At 34.8% G+C, this 15,606-nt stretch overlaps 1 protein-coding gene across 1 annotated transcript in view; it reads right to left on the reverse strand.

Moving 5' to 3' along the window:
* The window catches only part of CPNE8 (copine 8), a 219,232-nt gene that overhangs the window by 26,060 nt on the left and 177,566 nt on the right, over positions 1-15,606 (reverse strand). Inside the window, exon 16 of the mRNA XM_066258094.1 lies at positions 8,764-8,891. Coding sequence (XP_066114191.1) covers positions 8,764-8,891 — 128 coding nt within the window. The remainder of the gene's footprint in view (positions 1-8,763; positions 8,892-15,606) is intronic.

Here is a 15,606-nt window from a genome sequence, read left to right on the forward strand (position 1 = left end):
TCACAAAATTTTAAGTGCACACTACCTTATTGTTAGAGGCACTATGTTGTATAATGCAGCTCTGGAATTCTCATCTTGTGTGTATATATGTGTATATATACCGTCTTACTTATTTATACCCCAACTACTCCACATAACCCTTTTCCCCAACCCCTAGTAATCACCATTCTGTAATCTATTTCCATACATTTGACTGTTTTAGATGCCTCATATAAGTAGAATCATACAATATTTGTTCTCCACTGACTGTCTTATTTCACATGCCATAATATCTTCTAGGTCTATTCATGTTGTCACAAATGGCAAAATTTCTTTCTTTTTAAAGGTGCAATAATGTACCACTATATAAATGTGCCACATTTTATTTATCCACTTATTTGTTGATAGGCTGTTTCCCTGTCTTGGCTGTTATGAATAATGAAGCAGATATCTCTTTGAGATCCTGATTTCAGTTGTTTTGGATATATACTCAGAAAGGGGATTTTTGGTAGCTCTATTTTCATTTTTTGAGGAATCTCTATATGTTCATAGAAGCTGCACCAATTTACAAACCCACTAACAGTGTACAAGGGCTCCAATGTCTCCACATTCTCACTGTTATCTTCTGACTTGATTTAACAGCCATCCTAGCAAGTGTGAAGTGATGGCAGTTCACTGGTTTTGATTTGCATTTCCCTGATGATTAGCAATGTTGAACATCTTTGCATATACCTGTTGGCCATTTGTCTTCTTTGGAGAAATGTTTGTGCAAGTCTTTTGCATATTTTTAAAATTAGGTTATCTTTCCTTTGCTATTGAATTGTAGGAGTTCTTTATATATTTTGGCACTTAACCCTTACCAGCTATATAGTACATAAATATTTTCTCACATTCCAGAGGTTGCTATTTCACTTTTATCTGTGTAGAAGCTTTTTTTTTGCTGCGTAGAAGCTTTTCAGTTTGATATAAACTCACTTGTCTATTTGTTTTTGCTTGTGACTTTGGTGTAATAACCGAGAAACCATTGCCAAGATCAATGTCATGAAGCTTTCCCGTTTTCTTCTGAGTTTTACAGTTTCATACAGTATTAACTATAGTAATCATCCACTACATTAACTATCTAGATGTATATATCCTACATAAAGCCACTTTGTACTCTTTGACTAGTATCTCCCATTTTCCCTTCCTTCCCACCCTTGGTAACCACCATTCTACTCTCTGCTTCTATGTATTTAACTTTTTTAAATTCCACAAATAATTGAGATCATGCAGTTTTCCTCTTTTTGTGTCTGGCTATTTTACCTAGCATAACATCTTCCAGGTTCATCCATACTGTTACAATGGCAGGCACTCCTTCTTTAAAGATGAATTAAATTATCCATTTGTTTATCACATGAATTGACCCTTTTTTTTGTAATGACTTTTTTGTGTTCCTTACTGTACAGTGTTTGACTTAAGGTATTTTGTCTGACATAGAGACAGACACCCCTGCTCTCTGCTCTCTTTTGGTTACCACTGGCATAGAATATTTTTTCATCCTTTCATTTTCAGCTTGTGTAGATTCTTAAATCTAAGTTTAGTTTCTTATAAACATGGTTTCTTTTTAAACCATTCACCGATTCTATCCACTTATCCATATAATCCAGTTATATTTTGGTTTCCTTTGGAATCATTAGAAAGTATACCAAAAAAACAGGAGATATGTGTATACTACCAAGAGAACTAGGGCTAGATCCTGAAGCAGATATATCAGGAATTTACCTGATGTCTGTTGTTTTACCTTAAAATTCATAGTAGTTTTGCATTTTACTTTATAATAAACATGTCCTGTATTAATATTTCTTCACTTTGAGAAAAATTAATGTTGTAGAAAGATACATGAGGTTATTGTGTGGCTCTCACTTCTGCTTAGATACCTTGTTTTGAAAATAAATTATATTCTATATAAGAACTATTCAATCCATTTTCATCTTTATTACCATTAGCAGCATAAATTATTTAAACTATTCATTGTTTTGTGGCATTTGCTATACACAATTTGCTAATACAACAATATTCTCATATTGTTGAACTTCGAAAGTTAATCTAAATTTCAAAAATCATATTTTGTACTAAAAGTATATTGTTTATAAAAATTTAAATGCTACATAAATATATAAAGCAGAAAGCAGAAGCTGATCTTATCCCAATATTCAAAAAGGTAACACTGATATATTACAGATTCAAATTATATTTTAAACTATTAAAGGAGCTGGCTTCTTAAAGGAATTTTATGATTAATCCTTTTGTATTGCACAATGAAAAGTTTTATTATTGAAAGCCTGCTGTCTTTTTTCAAATTTAAGAAATGTATTAGTTATATTTTAATATTATTATGGCAAGTCTGAGGGAGAGGTTAACTTGGTCAGGATTTTGGAATTCAAATATTTCTTTGAAGTCTTTGTGAAGCAGGTTTCTGGGAGTGTTTTTATAAACTCATGAATGGTTGGCTCAGATTTGTGGAATATTCTTTCAGCTCAAACTAGTTCACAGGAATAGAGAGAGCAACAAAAGATAAAAAACTGACTCATTAATGTTTTATTTAAATAGTTTAATTTTGATATGTACAATGACTAAATAAAGGAATACATTTAAATAGTTTGATACAAAGTACACTGTGATTTTTACATTATTAAGTTGTTAGCCAAACTATTTCCATCAGTGTAATGAAGTGACCAACTGTATACACATGACAGGTGGTTCTGTCATACTTTCTTTTGTGTGTCTCTACCTCTGTAGAGATAAAAAGGCTTAGGTGTGCAAAGCACCACAACACAGTGATTTCAAATCGGATTATTCTGTTTGGAATTTTAGCTCCACCATAAATGGCCACTCTCTGCTTTGTTATCAGAAAAATAGTAATAACAACATTATTGTCACCTTTTAGAGGAGTTTAGATTAAAAGAAGGAAACCACTATAGCATTGAGCAGATCACCTGAGAAAGATTTTAGGCTCAGTAATGATAGCTGTTTTGATTTTATTATTACTGATCTACAGATAAAAGAGAGAAAACATAACACATTTTTAGATTAAATTTAAAATTAGTTATAAAAATTCCAAAATGAATCTCCTGAAAAATGAAAATGAATTTTAGTTGATTATCAGGATCCTTGATCTTTCTCAATTTCAAAATCTAAGAAATAAATCTAACTAATAGTTTAAAAATTCATAGATCCCTCTTAAAAACTGAAATGTGATAGCCTGGAAATAAGTAACTGGTTCCACACAGGAAAAAAATGAGTTAGGAAATAATGAATATTATTTAAGTCCAGTGAAAAAACACAGTGATATTTTCATGATTGACTGAAAAGAGAATTGATATTTTCATTATATAAGGTCTACCGGAAAGTTCTGTCCGTTTCTGTCACAACAAGTTTCGACACGTAAGCACATGTTTATTTGGCACATGTGTGCCTCTCTATTTTTATCACTTAATGTATACATACTGACGTAGCAAATAACTAAAACAAAGTTGATTCACATTAGTCTTATGTGTGAAGCAATAGTGTACCCATGGCTACTGATAAAGTTCATTTACGCCACTGTAATTTTTACGAATTTCAACAAGGAAGAAATGCTACAGAAGCATGTCTGTCGCATCCACCATATTTCCCGGACTTAGCACCTTCCGATTATCACTTGTTTTTGTCCTTACAAAATTTTTTGCAACAAGGGCAAAAAATTAAAAAATGAAGAAGATATCAAACAAGCACTGGTTCAATTTTTCGCATCAAAAGATAAAACATTTTTCAAAAATGGGATATACAAATTGCCCTCGCGCTGGCAAGAAATCATTAATAATAATGGCAATTATATTATTTAATAAACTTTACTGACGGTAAGAAAAATTTGTATTTTGTTTTATTCCAAAAATGGACAGAACTTTCCGGTAGACCTTATATATTAGTTTATTTTTGAAGTAATAAGCTGATAATACCAATAAGATGTATTCCAAATAATTTGAAATTATTGAGGCAGAATTCTAGATGAAAATAAGCCTTTGAACAAAAGTACTCAAACAGGAATGTAAAAATGGTAATTGCTATATCTAAGATGCAACTGAGATTAATAAGGGGATAAGTGGACCTCTATTTTCCTCAACCCACACACCTATAAACATATCATTTCTTTACCATTCTCTCACTACTGTTATTAACTAATGAGGTTTAAACATAGTCTTAGAGACATTAGGTATATTATTAAGTTCACAAATGAAAGGCCCTAAGTATTTCTCTGATTTTAAATTTGTTTTCAGTTTACAACATTATCGTAATACATTTTTTGAGTAGATGTGGTGGTTAGTCTTATGTATTAACTTGACTAGACTATAATATCCAATTATTTAGTCAAACCCTAATCAATGTATTGCTCTGAGGTATTTTGTGAATGTAGTTAACATATATAATTAAATGACTCTACATAAATAAAATTACCCTTGCTAATGTGGTGAGCCTCACCAAATCAGTTGAAAGCCTTGGCAAAACTAGTTTCAGAGCAAAGAGAATTCTGACTTAGGACTGCAGCAAACTGGGTATATACCCCAAAAACTCAGAAACATTGATACGTAAAGACACATGCAGCCCCATGTTCATTGCAGCATTGTTCACAGTGGCCAGGACATGGAAACAACCAAAAAGCCCGTCAATAGACGAGTGGATAAAGAAGATGTGGCACATATACACTATGGAATACTACTCAGCCATAAGAAATGATGACATCGGATCATTTACAGCAAAATGGTGGGATCTTGATAACATTATACGAAGTGAGATAAGTAAATCAGAAAAAAATAGGAACTGCATTATTCCATACGTAGGTGGGACATAAAAGTGAAACTAAGAGACATTGATAAAAGTGTGGTGGTTATGGGGGGAGGGGGAAAAGGGAGAGGGAAAGGGGGAGGGGGAGGGGCACAAAGAAAACTAGATAGAAGGTGACAGAGGACAATCTGACTTTGGGTGATGGGTATGCAACATAATTGAAAGACAAGATAACCTGGACTTGTTGATCTTTGAATATATGTAACCTGATTTATTGATGTCGCCCCATTAAAAAAATAAAATTACCATGAAAAAAAAAAAAAAAAAAAAGGACTGCAGCAATCTATAATCTTGCCTGAGTTTCCAGCCTGCCAGCTTTCCTCACAGATTTCTGACTTTCCAGCTCACATCACTGCATAGGCCATTCTTTATAATAAATCCTATCATCTGTATATCCTACTGGCTCTATTTCTCCTGAGAACCCTGACTGATATAGTAGGTACTAATCACAATCACACTTCCCACAGCTCATTAAGATGGACTAAGCATTATCATTAATAGTTTCTTTAGTTTTCTATTTTTTTAAGGTTTTCCCATTTCTTTAATTTCTTTAGTTTCCTGTTATAACCTTATTAAAATGTACTCATAATATATATATGGTATACAAAACAGTCAATTAAATAAACACGTCTGGATGTCTTGGTATAGGCAGTACTGAGAGGTTAAATTATAATTCCTTTCTACAATTTAGGAAAGATCTATATGTAACATTGAAGTAGGATCAAATTAGTGAGTGCAGTGATAAAGGTACACATGGAATGGTATGCTAGAGCAGAAGAAGCGATTCTCTACGACCTGAAGTGCAGTACCTCGGGATAACGTGGAGGGAAATGAGGATGGGTGGGTGGGTGGCAGTTAGATACTGAGAGTTCTTTAATGTGTTTGAACTTAAATGTTTGAACTTAAATTTATGACAGGAATCAGTGGATGCTAAATGGTTTTAGTTTTGTTTTGTTTTTACGTTATTTGAAATGCTATTCCTTGGACAACTATAAAATGAGTGGAAAAGGAGTAAATTAGATGTAGGGGGTCAGAAAGACTCAGAATAGCATAGAAAACTTCAAGTTTTATAAACTTTATGTCTTGTTTCTTGACTGTTTCACGATAATTTCTCATTAATATTACCTCAAAATTTAATAGTCTTATGACAGATTTTTCTTCTAAAAATAAGTGTGTACTTAAAATCATTTTAAAAAAAAGCATTCATCAAAATGCTTATAGAAAACTATCACAAATAACTAAGCTTTACCAGTAAAGAAAACATTTTTTTAAAGGGGAAAAAATCAAGCAAATATAAAAGTAAGGGTATGTGTTTGCTTTTGAATTTATAAAAATTAACTTTTAATGACAAATATCTTCTCATATACAGAATGGATTAGACAGTTGTTGAGTACATACTTCCATATGACTGGCATGGGTGAAGTACTGTTGAAATGCATTATCAGTAACAAAATGCATTAGGAATTTTACATAGAGGTTATACATACTGTCACTATGGTACTTTTTTTTTTTTTTTTTTTTTTTTTGCTTTTTTCTGAAGCTGGAAACAGGGAGAGACAGTCAGACAGACTCCTGCATGCGCCCCACCGGGATCCACCCGGCACGCCCACCATGGGGCGACGCTCTGCCCACCAGGGGGCGATGCTCTGCCCATCCTGGGCGTCGCTATGTTGCGACCAGAGCCACTCTAGTGCCTGAGGCAGAGGCCACAAAGCCATCCCCAGTGCCCGGGCCATCTTTGCTCCAATGGAGCCTTGGCTGCGGGAGGGGAAGAGAGAGACAGAGAGGAAGGCGCGGCGGAGGGGTGGAGAAGCAAATGGGCGCTTCTCCTGTGTGCCCTGGCCGGGAATCGAACCCCGGTCCTCCGCACGCTAGGCCGACGCTCTACCGCTGAGCCAACCGGCCAGGGCTATGGTACTTTTCTTGATTTAGAAATAGATAGTAACTTGCTTTTTAGTTAATTAAAATTTTTTAGATGTTAATTTTAGGCCAGACAGAAATTATCTGTCTTAATAAAAATCTTTAAAAAAAAAATTAAACAAAACTATCAAAGATTAAAAAAAAGACAGCAAGAGAGAGAAAGATATTTCTTATATAGACTCATAACAAGAAATAGATCCATGGAATTTCTAGTTATGTTGGAAGAAAATGATTCCGAAAAAAGCTGTATCTTACTGTTTCTTATTTTCTCTCATTAAAAAATAACAATAATAAAAAAAATAACAATAAAAAAATTATTAGATTGTGAATTATATTCACAGAGTCTGAAAGAGTTAGCTGGCAACTATGTCTATTATCTGAGAATTTAAAAAATGCTGGACTAACCATAAAAAATGGTAATAGAATAGCATGAAGCTTGTAGTTGTAAATGGCATATAGAAATGCCACTAGACATTTTATATCTAAAAGTTTAACTTTTATAACAGATATACCAGGACAAAAATACAAAATTAATTTGTAAGCATTGATGAGAACATCTATCACAACTAGCATGAGTCATAGAAAATAAATCCTTTCATTTTCTCTTATCTTTGTAGATAAAACAATGAACAGTATGGTAGTGGTGTGACATAGAATGTCAGCTATAATTTAACTTGCATTAATAATATTTTGATTCTGCGTTATTTGACAGCCATAAATACACTAGGAAAATAGATTATGGATAATACTACGTCTACAAGCTAATATAATAAGCTAGGATGTGTTTTTCAAATTATAATGACCCATTAGTGGATTTCAAAATCAATTTTGTGGGTCAAGACCTGGATTTTAAAAAAGTAATAGAAAAGTGCAAGGCACCATGAAAATAAAAAGAAAACATGAGATAAGAATAAGTATTATTTCTTAATTTTTTTATGTTGTATGTGTCTAGAGGTGAAATATAAAATTTATAACTTAGTATAGATTGTGGATAAAAATACTTAAAGAACCTGTTAAAGGGTTACACTCAGATAATGGTTATCTGTATCATTGTCAAACTGAGGCGCAGTTCCACAGTAGAGTTCCACTGGGGTCAGTCCTGGGTGCAGGGTTATTTTAGCATCTTATCTGTGTCCCAGATAATGAAAAGTAGAACACATTTAAGTTGCTCATGATGTCTAACGGGGATACGGTAAGTACCAGAACCTTCAAACAGAGTTTTTATATTGCCTTTCTGCATTGATACACTGATTTGAATATAGTAATTTTTCAAGTGCTAGCTACATATTAAAAAAGAATACAAGAGCTATACTTTTTTCATTACCTAAAAATTAGGAAAGGTTTCATAAGATTTGCAACTAGGTCAAGCCAAACTTACAAGTGTTTCAAAAATGATACCTGATTTATTTAGGCACTGATAAAAAATAATAAACAAATGCATATAAATTTTTACATTAAAAATTTTTTTCCAGAACATGTACATGGAATCATAAGCAATAATACTCTGACCTTAATATTATGTATTATATACAAGCAGAGCTCTGGAATTTAAAACAATAATTTCGGAGAGGTAAAAATACTGCGCCTTATATATCATGGAAAGGAATAGTTAACTTCATGAATTTTAGTTTATTATTACTTTTATGCTACTATGGAATGTGATACTAGGTAAGAATAATTTATATAGTTGAGATCATGACCAACCTTGTTATTGCACTCATGGATGCCTTTTCAAAGAAAAGCAGTTTTCTTTGGTTGAACAAATGCAGGTCCTAATGTAACCCAGTGTAGGTTTCCTCACTTAAGATTCTGATGCAAAGGTTTCAGCAAAGTATCATGATGGCTCATTGGAGACTTTTTACTGTATGTCAAAATTTACCTCACTTTATTGGAGGTAAATTAGAAGAAAAAAATCTTTCATTTGTGAGGTCATGCTAACAATAATGTTATGATTTCACAGTGGTCCAGTACACTGGAATAAATATCTTGTGTGCTTCCACTTACCTTGCTACGTGATTAATTACAGGAGCAAAGTTGGTTGGCCCATACAGCTGTACAGATTTCAGGCTCCTGTAATAAGCCTCCATGACACCCTCAATGCCATCGCAGTAGGGGTTTTGAGGGTTTCCATTCTGTAGAGCGTTATAGGCAAAAAAACACACAAAAAAAAACAGTAAAAAATTAAAGATCAATTGAAAAAAGAATAATAAACATTGACACTCATAAAGAGTTTTACAAGAATACTCATTTATATATTTATAACAGCAAAACTTAAGCATTCAACCATAGCTAACAATATATTATGTAGATTGTGATATAATGTGCACAATAATTAAAAATAGATCTATTTTCAAAACAATGGCAGAAGAATATTCTAAATAATCTTGAGAAGTTGACTATCACATTCTATAATAATAATGTCTTAATTTTATACAGGTCCATATACATGTAGAGATGAACATTTAAAAATCCTAAAAAGAAGTAAATAATATATTGGAGAACTAACTCTGAGTGGTTATATAATTATTTTTATTTAATATTACTTTATTTTTTTAATAAAGATTTTATTTATTCATTATAGAGAGGGGAGAGAGAGAGAAAGAGAAGGGGGGAGGAGCAGAAAGCATCAACTCCCATATGTGCCTTGACCAGGCAAGCCCAGGGTTTTGAACCAGCAACCTCAGCGTTTCCAGGTTGATACTTTATCCACTGCACCAACACAGGTCAGGCAATATTACTTATTATTTATTTAATTACTTTTATTTATATAAGTACTTTTTTTTTTTTTTTAAGCGAGAGGCAGGTAGGCAGAGAGACATATTCCCAAATGTGCCATGACTGGGATGCACCTGGCAAGTCCCTACCAGAGCAATGTTCTGCCTATCTGGGGCTGCTGCTGCTCCATTGCTTACCAACTGAGCTATTTTTAGTGCCTGAGGCAAGGCCATGGAGCCATCCTCAGCACCCAGGGCCAACTTTGCTTGACTCATTCGAGCCAGGCTGCAGGAGGGGGAGGAGGAAGAGGAGGAGGAGGAGGAGGAGGAGAAGGAGGAGAGAGAGAGAGAGAGAGAGAGAGAGAGACAGACAGAGAAGGAAGAGGGGTGGAGAAGCAGATGGTTGCTTCTCCTGTGTGCCCTAACCTAGATTCAAACCTGAGACTTCCACACACAGGGCCAATGCTCTACTGCTGAACCAACCATCCAGGGCCTATATAAGTACTTTTATTTCACTCATTAAACTAGTCTGGGCCCTGGCTGGTTGGCTCAGCAGTAGAGTGTCGGCCCGGCGTGTGGCAGTCCTGCGCTCCATCCTGGTCAGGGCACACAGGAGAAGCAACCACCTGCTTTTTCACCCTTCCCCTTCTTCTTCCTCTCTATCTCTCTCTTCCCCTCCCGCAGCCAAGGCTCCACTGGAGCAAAGTTGGCCCAGGTGCTGAAGATGGCCCCATGGCCTCTGCCTCAGGCACTAGAATGGCTCCAGCCACAGCAGAGCAACGCCTCAGATGGGTAGAGCATTGCACCCTGGTGGGCATGCCGGGTGGATCCCAGTCAGATGCATGCGGCAGTCTGTCTGACTGCCTCCTCGCTTCTAACTTCATAAAAATACAAACCACCCCCCAAAACAAAAACAAAAACAAAAAAAACTAGTCTGTATTTTCCAAGTTTCTGCAATGATGTATTAAAATCAGAAAAAGAATAAATGCTATCTATTCAGTTTTACCTTATAGAATGAAAAAGTAAAATATATGCCACATGCACATCTTCAGGCTACACTTGGCAACCCCAAATAGAGTAGAGGTCAGAAGGAAGGAATGGAATTGGCTGTCCAAATGAAGACAAGGTAAAAGGAAATGAAGCAAAGAAACATATACATATTGTTCAAGGGAAATGAAGCTTGCAGCGAAGAAATTATTCTGAAAAACAACACCCAGAAGGACAACTTTAAACCTGGAGCCTTGGTCTAGCTTTTTTATATCTTGAATGCTCTATTACTATTAGGTTTAATTCTCCTAGTCCAGATTCCACAGATAACACAAACAAGGCAGAATATTAGTTATCTAGTTTTATGTAGCAAATTATTCCAGGAATCCAGGAGCAGCTTAACCATGTGGTTCTTGCTAAGAATCTCTCATGAATTCAGTCAAGATGCAGAGCTGGGCATGTGAAAGCTTAACCAGAACTGGACATCTGCTTTTAAGAAGATCCACTTATACGGCTGCTGGAAGGCCAACAAGGACTCTACATAGGGCTACTTGAGTTTTCTCAGAGCATGGCTGCTAACTTCCCCAGAATGAACAGTCTAAAAAAAAGAGCAAGGAGGAAGTCCCAATACCTTTAAAAGCTAGTGTCATAAGTCACATACAATTACTTCTAATTTAATCTATTTGCTAGAAATGAGTCACTAAGTATACAGTTCATACTCATAGGAAGAAGAATTAGGCACCATTTCTGGAAGGCAGGAGGAGGTATAAATAAAATTCGTAGCTATATTTTAAAACACTAAGGACAGTAATAGATTTAAACATAGCAATAATTTTAGCATGTACAATCATTTTATCTATACAATAATTTTAGCATGTACAATAATTTTATCTATACAATCACAAGTAACTGCCAATTTATAACTAAAATTTGTTGACTTCTAAATAGCAAGATTTAAATGAAAATATTTACATATATTATAAAGCTTTTTTTAATTACAAACCTAAAAAATAGATAAAATAGTGTCATCATTTCCACTTTACAGATGAAGGAACTAAGCTGAAATACTGCGCCAAAAGTCACACAACACAAGTGAAAGCCAATATTTGAACCCACACAGTGTAACTCCAGAATGCAATCCTTCACCACCTTTCAAAACCATGTTTTGAAACCCTAAGCATTTTGAAAGACTCGGATCTTAGGAAACTAAGCCAGATGTTATCAACCACTTCAATTCTGCCTTGTGTGAGAGAAGAATTTATACTCACATTTTCTTTTTAACAATCTTGCTTTTTTTCTCCAAACTTCTTATTAATTAAACCTCACAGAAATATTTAAAAACAGAAAAATAATAAAAGACCTCTTTCTATTATAAAATTGGTTACAGCAATTAATTGAAATTAAAATGTAAAAGCTTAATATTTAGCACAAAGCTATTAATGGTTTTGATGTTAATCAGAGCTGATTTACTTAACCATCCTTTAAATAAAATTTCACAGTGATCTTTTCCCTTGATCAAGGTAGGAAGCTAATTAAAATTAAGACTCATTATTTATTTTGGGGCATTAAATATATATTATATATATCTTCCTTGAGGGAACAATTGCAAACCAAGATAATTATGAGCTTTAGAAACCAGAGTAATTCTGAGCTTCTTTTTGATTGTCTTTTTAACATTTGAGTGAGGTTTTATATTTCTATAAAACAATACATTTCTTCTTTTCCCTTGGAATTGCAATTATAAGGTCACCATTTTCTGCACCATTTCATTTTTCTTAGTGGACAGATAGTCGTTGGATGTTCTCTTCATCATTACGAAATATCTGAAGCACTGATTTCTGCATTAGTTTTAATTCCAAAATAAATTGTTCTAAAATCTCCTCATGTACCTTGAATGACAAGAATACTTTATTACATAAAATTATCTACTCTTTTAAATATATGCTTTGCACTATATCAGGATTAGTTAAAACAATTTATGACTATCAGAAAGGAGATTTTCCTCTTAATGACATTGTAATGTTTTATAAAAGAATTTTTTTAAGTCTATTTTAAAAACTTATTTCTTAAAATAATTATGTTGAGAATTAGTTTTTGCTTGTTAAAACAATTTAACAAGCTCCAGCCCAAAAAGCACAGGATGTTTTTGAAAATAAGAGCGTTCAATTATTTAATTTTGTCTTACATTAATGAAGATGGCAATGGACGCTCGATTTTATACTTCCTTTTTAACTAACAACCTTTTCCATTTATAAAATAATGAATGTCAATTTGGGGAACACATAGAAATATACAGAGAATTCAAAATGAGAAATAATCCCATTGTGCCAACTTAAGTGGTGGTGGGGGGTTGTTTAGCTTTCACCTACTTTCCCTCTCTTTATCTCGGTCCCTAAGCGGTTCTAACTGGAGAGGGAAGCCTCCAGTCTCTATTGTTACATCCAGCCACAATGGCAGGGCTAAGACACTGAAAAGTGCTCTCAGGAGCTGTTGTTTTACTCTTTGAAATGCTAACTGTTGCTGACCAGAGATTGCTTACTGTGGAGAAAAGCAAAAAGAATTCTCCCTTTCATTCAATAAACACATCTATGGAGCTGCTATTTTATGCATACAGGGCAAAAGGGTTGTTAAACTATTAAACCCAGTTGAAAGAGAAAGCATACACATAATATTAAATTGCATAGATTCCTATAAATGCCAAATAAGTGAAAAGCATGCAAGTTCTTTTAGATGTTTAGTGGGAGAACAGGCTTGGACAGGTGTAGCACTTCTCTGTTGATCAATGCAAAAGCCCTTCTTTTAAGTGTCACTGGCCACATGCCTATTAGAAATACTTCCCATAAAACCCTGAACTATTCTATTTTTCTAATTGAATTTTATACGGGTGACACTGGTTGACATAATTATACAGGTTTCAGGTGCCCAATTCAAATCTAATTTAGTGTCAATTACAACTCCATAAGGAATCAGCAGGAATCCTGGAGAGAAGAGAGCAATGATTCACCATTTCCCCAACCAGAAAATGCTTAACCTGGTGATAGTAGGACATTTTCCCTTTCTTCCCCCATCCCCTTTTCTTATCCAACTACATCCATTCTTCTACACATTTCACATGAAAATGCTGGGATTACCTGAGATTTTTTTTAACTCAGCAAAGCTCTCTATTTCAGCATTTGAAAACCCCAAATCACCAAAAAGGGAGTATTTAATATTTTAAAAGGTCTCCCTTGCCACCTGAAAGATTATTTGAACTTGGTGTGGATAAAAAGATGAATGGTGGTGAATACACATGACAATTCTTACCATGGACACCTGAGACTTTGTGAACCTTAGTTGGTATCTGAAGTGCCAGCCTGACAGGTACCTGAAGGTTTTCTACCTGCTGCCCGGGGTACTTAGAGAACACAGATTGCAGTTATTCACCATGCGGTCAATACAGAATACTGTAGCAGAAATGAAGTCAAATGCTACATACTTCATTGGGGCTCATTTAATCCTGGTCTGGCTTACTTCTCTAAGAACACAGAAGTACTTGGAAGAAAATTAAAGTTGAAGCATTGTTCTTGTTTTCATCATCCATTTGGGAGACAATTTTTCATAAATATAAAGGAGTATGAGTGCTTCCTGTATTTGAGTTGGGTTCAAAGAACAGTTTAAGATGCAAGTAAGAACAAAAGCCTTCTTTAGCAGTAGGAATTTGCATTAAGTTTGGTTACAAGGAATCAATGTAGAGGTAGCAAAAGCAGAAAAGGAGAGGATTAGTGGGAAGGAGAAAGGAAAAAATCATACACAACCATGGGAGGAAACTCATGGAAAGAAAATTAATGAACCTCATTTAGTTTAACATAATTACTCCTTTTCTTAAGCTTAAAATAGCTCATGACCTTTTTCTTGAGGCATTTGAGACATGGAATCACACAGGTAATCTTTACAATCTTACAAATTTCTGGAAAGTTTTACTTCTCCCAGAAACAAAATCCCAACAGATAATCATTTTTATACAACATAGGGAGTGTGGCATGTGGGCCCTCTCATGGAAGAGAGGGTTAAACCTACTATAACCTTTTCTGAACTTGTGTAAGGGATGGGATACAAAAAGCAAGAATATGTACAGCAATAAAAATATTAAAATATTGTTTACTGTTCTTAAAATGTATATTTAAAAATATGGAACCACTTAAAAACATCTGGAAATATACACACACATATGCATATATACACACATATGTATATATATATATGTATGTGTTAATAAAGCATATATTTGAGCAGTAGTATTACAGGTGTTTTATAAAATGTGGGTTAGTAGTGGTTAAGAAGATGGATACTAAAACAGACTGATCAGGGTTCAAGTCCCGTCTGTTAGATCCCCGGTTAAAACTTTGAGCCAGTGAGCTGAGTTATGTAACTCTTAGGTACACTCTTCTAACCATATTCAATACAAGTGGCAATGGCTAAGGTGGTGTAATATAACAGCTATGACATACAGAAATCGTATAAAGATTAAATAAGAAAACAAGTATTAAGTACTAAGATCGATACTCCGTGAAAGGTAGTATTATTGTTTATTTTTGCCTATGTTGCATTATAGGAACTTAAAATTTCCTATAATGACCATGCATTGCTTTTTCTTTCTTTCTTTCTTTTTTTAGTGAGAGGAGGGGAGGCAGAGACAGAGTCCAGCATGTGCCTCATCAGGAACCACCCGGGCAAGTCCACTAGGGGGTGATGCTCTGCCTATCTGGGGCCCTTGTTCCGCTGCAGTGGGAGCCATTATTTAGGGCCTGAGGCAGAGGCCATAGAGCCATCCTCAGTGCCTGGGGCCAACTCGCTCCAATAGAGCCATGGCTGCAGGAGGGGAGAAGAACAGAGAGACAGAGAGACGAGAGAGAGGGAGGGATAAAAAAGCAGATAGGCACTTCTCCTGTGTGCCCTGACTGGAACTGAACCTGGGACTTCCACACATAGGCCAACACTCTACTGCTGAGCCAACTGACCAAGGCCACGCATTGTTTTTGTAACAAGAATAAAAACAACAAAGACCAACAAAAATATAGGTGACAGGAAAGTTTAACTAGTAGCTATAACATATGAAGTAGGATAGGCAGGTACTTCTATTAGGAAAATCACAACAACAGCTCACCAT

Source organism: Saccopteryx bilineata, chromosome 2 (genome assembly GCF_036850765.1).
Source record: "Saccopteryx bilineata isolate mSacBil1 chromosome 2, mSacBil1_pri_phased_curated, whole genome shotgun sequence".
Taxonomy (NCBI): domain Eukaryota; kingdom Metazoa; phylum Chordata; class Mammalia; order Chiroptera; family Emballonuridae; genus Saccopteryx; species Saccopteryx bilineata.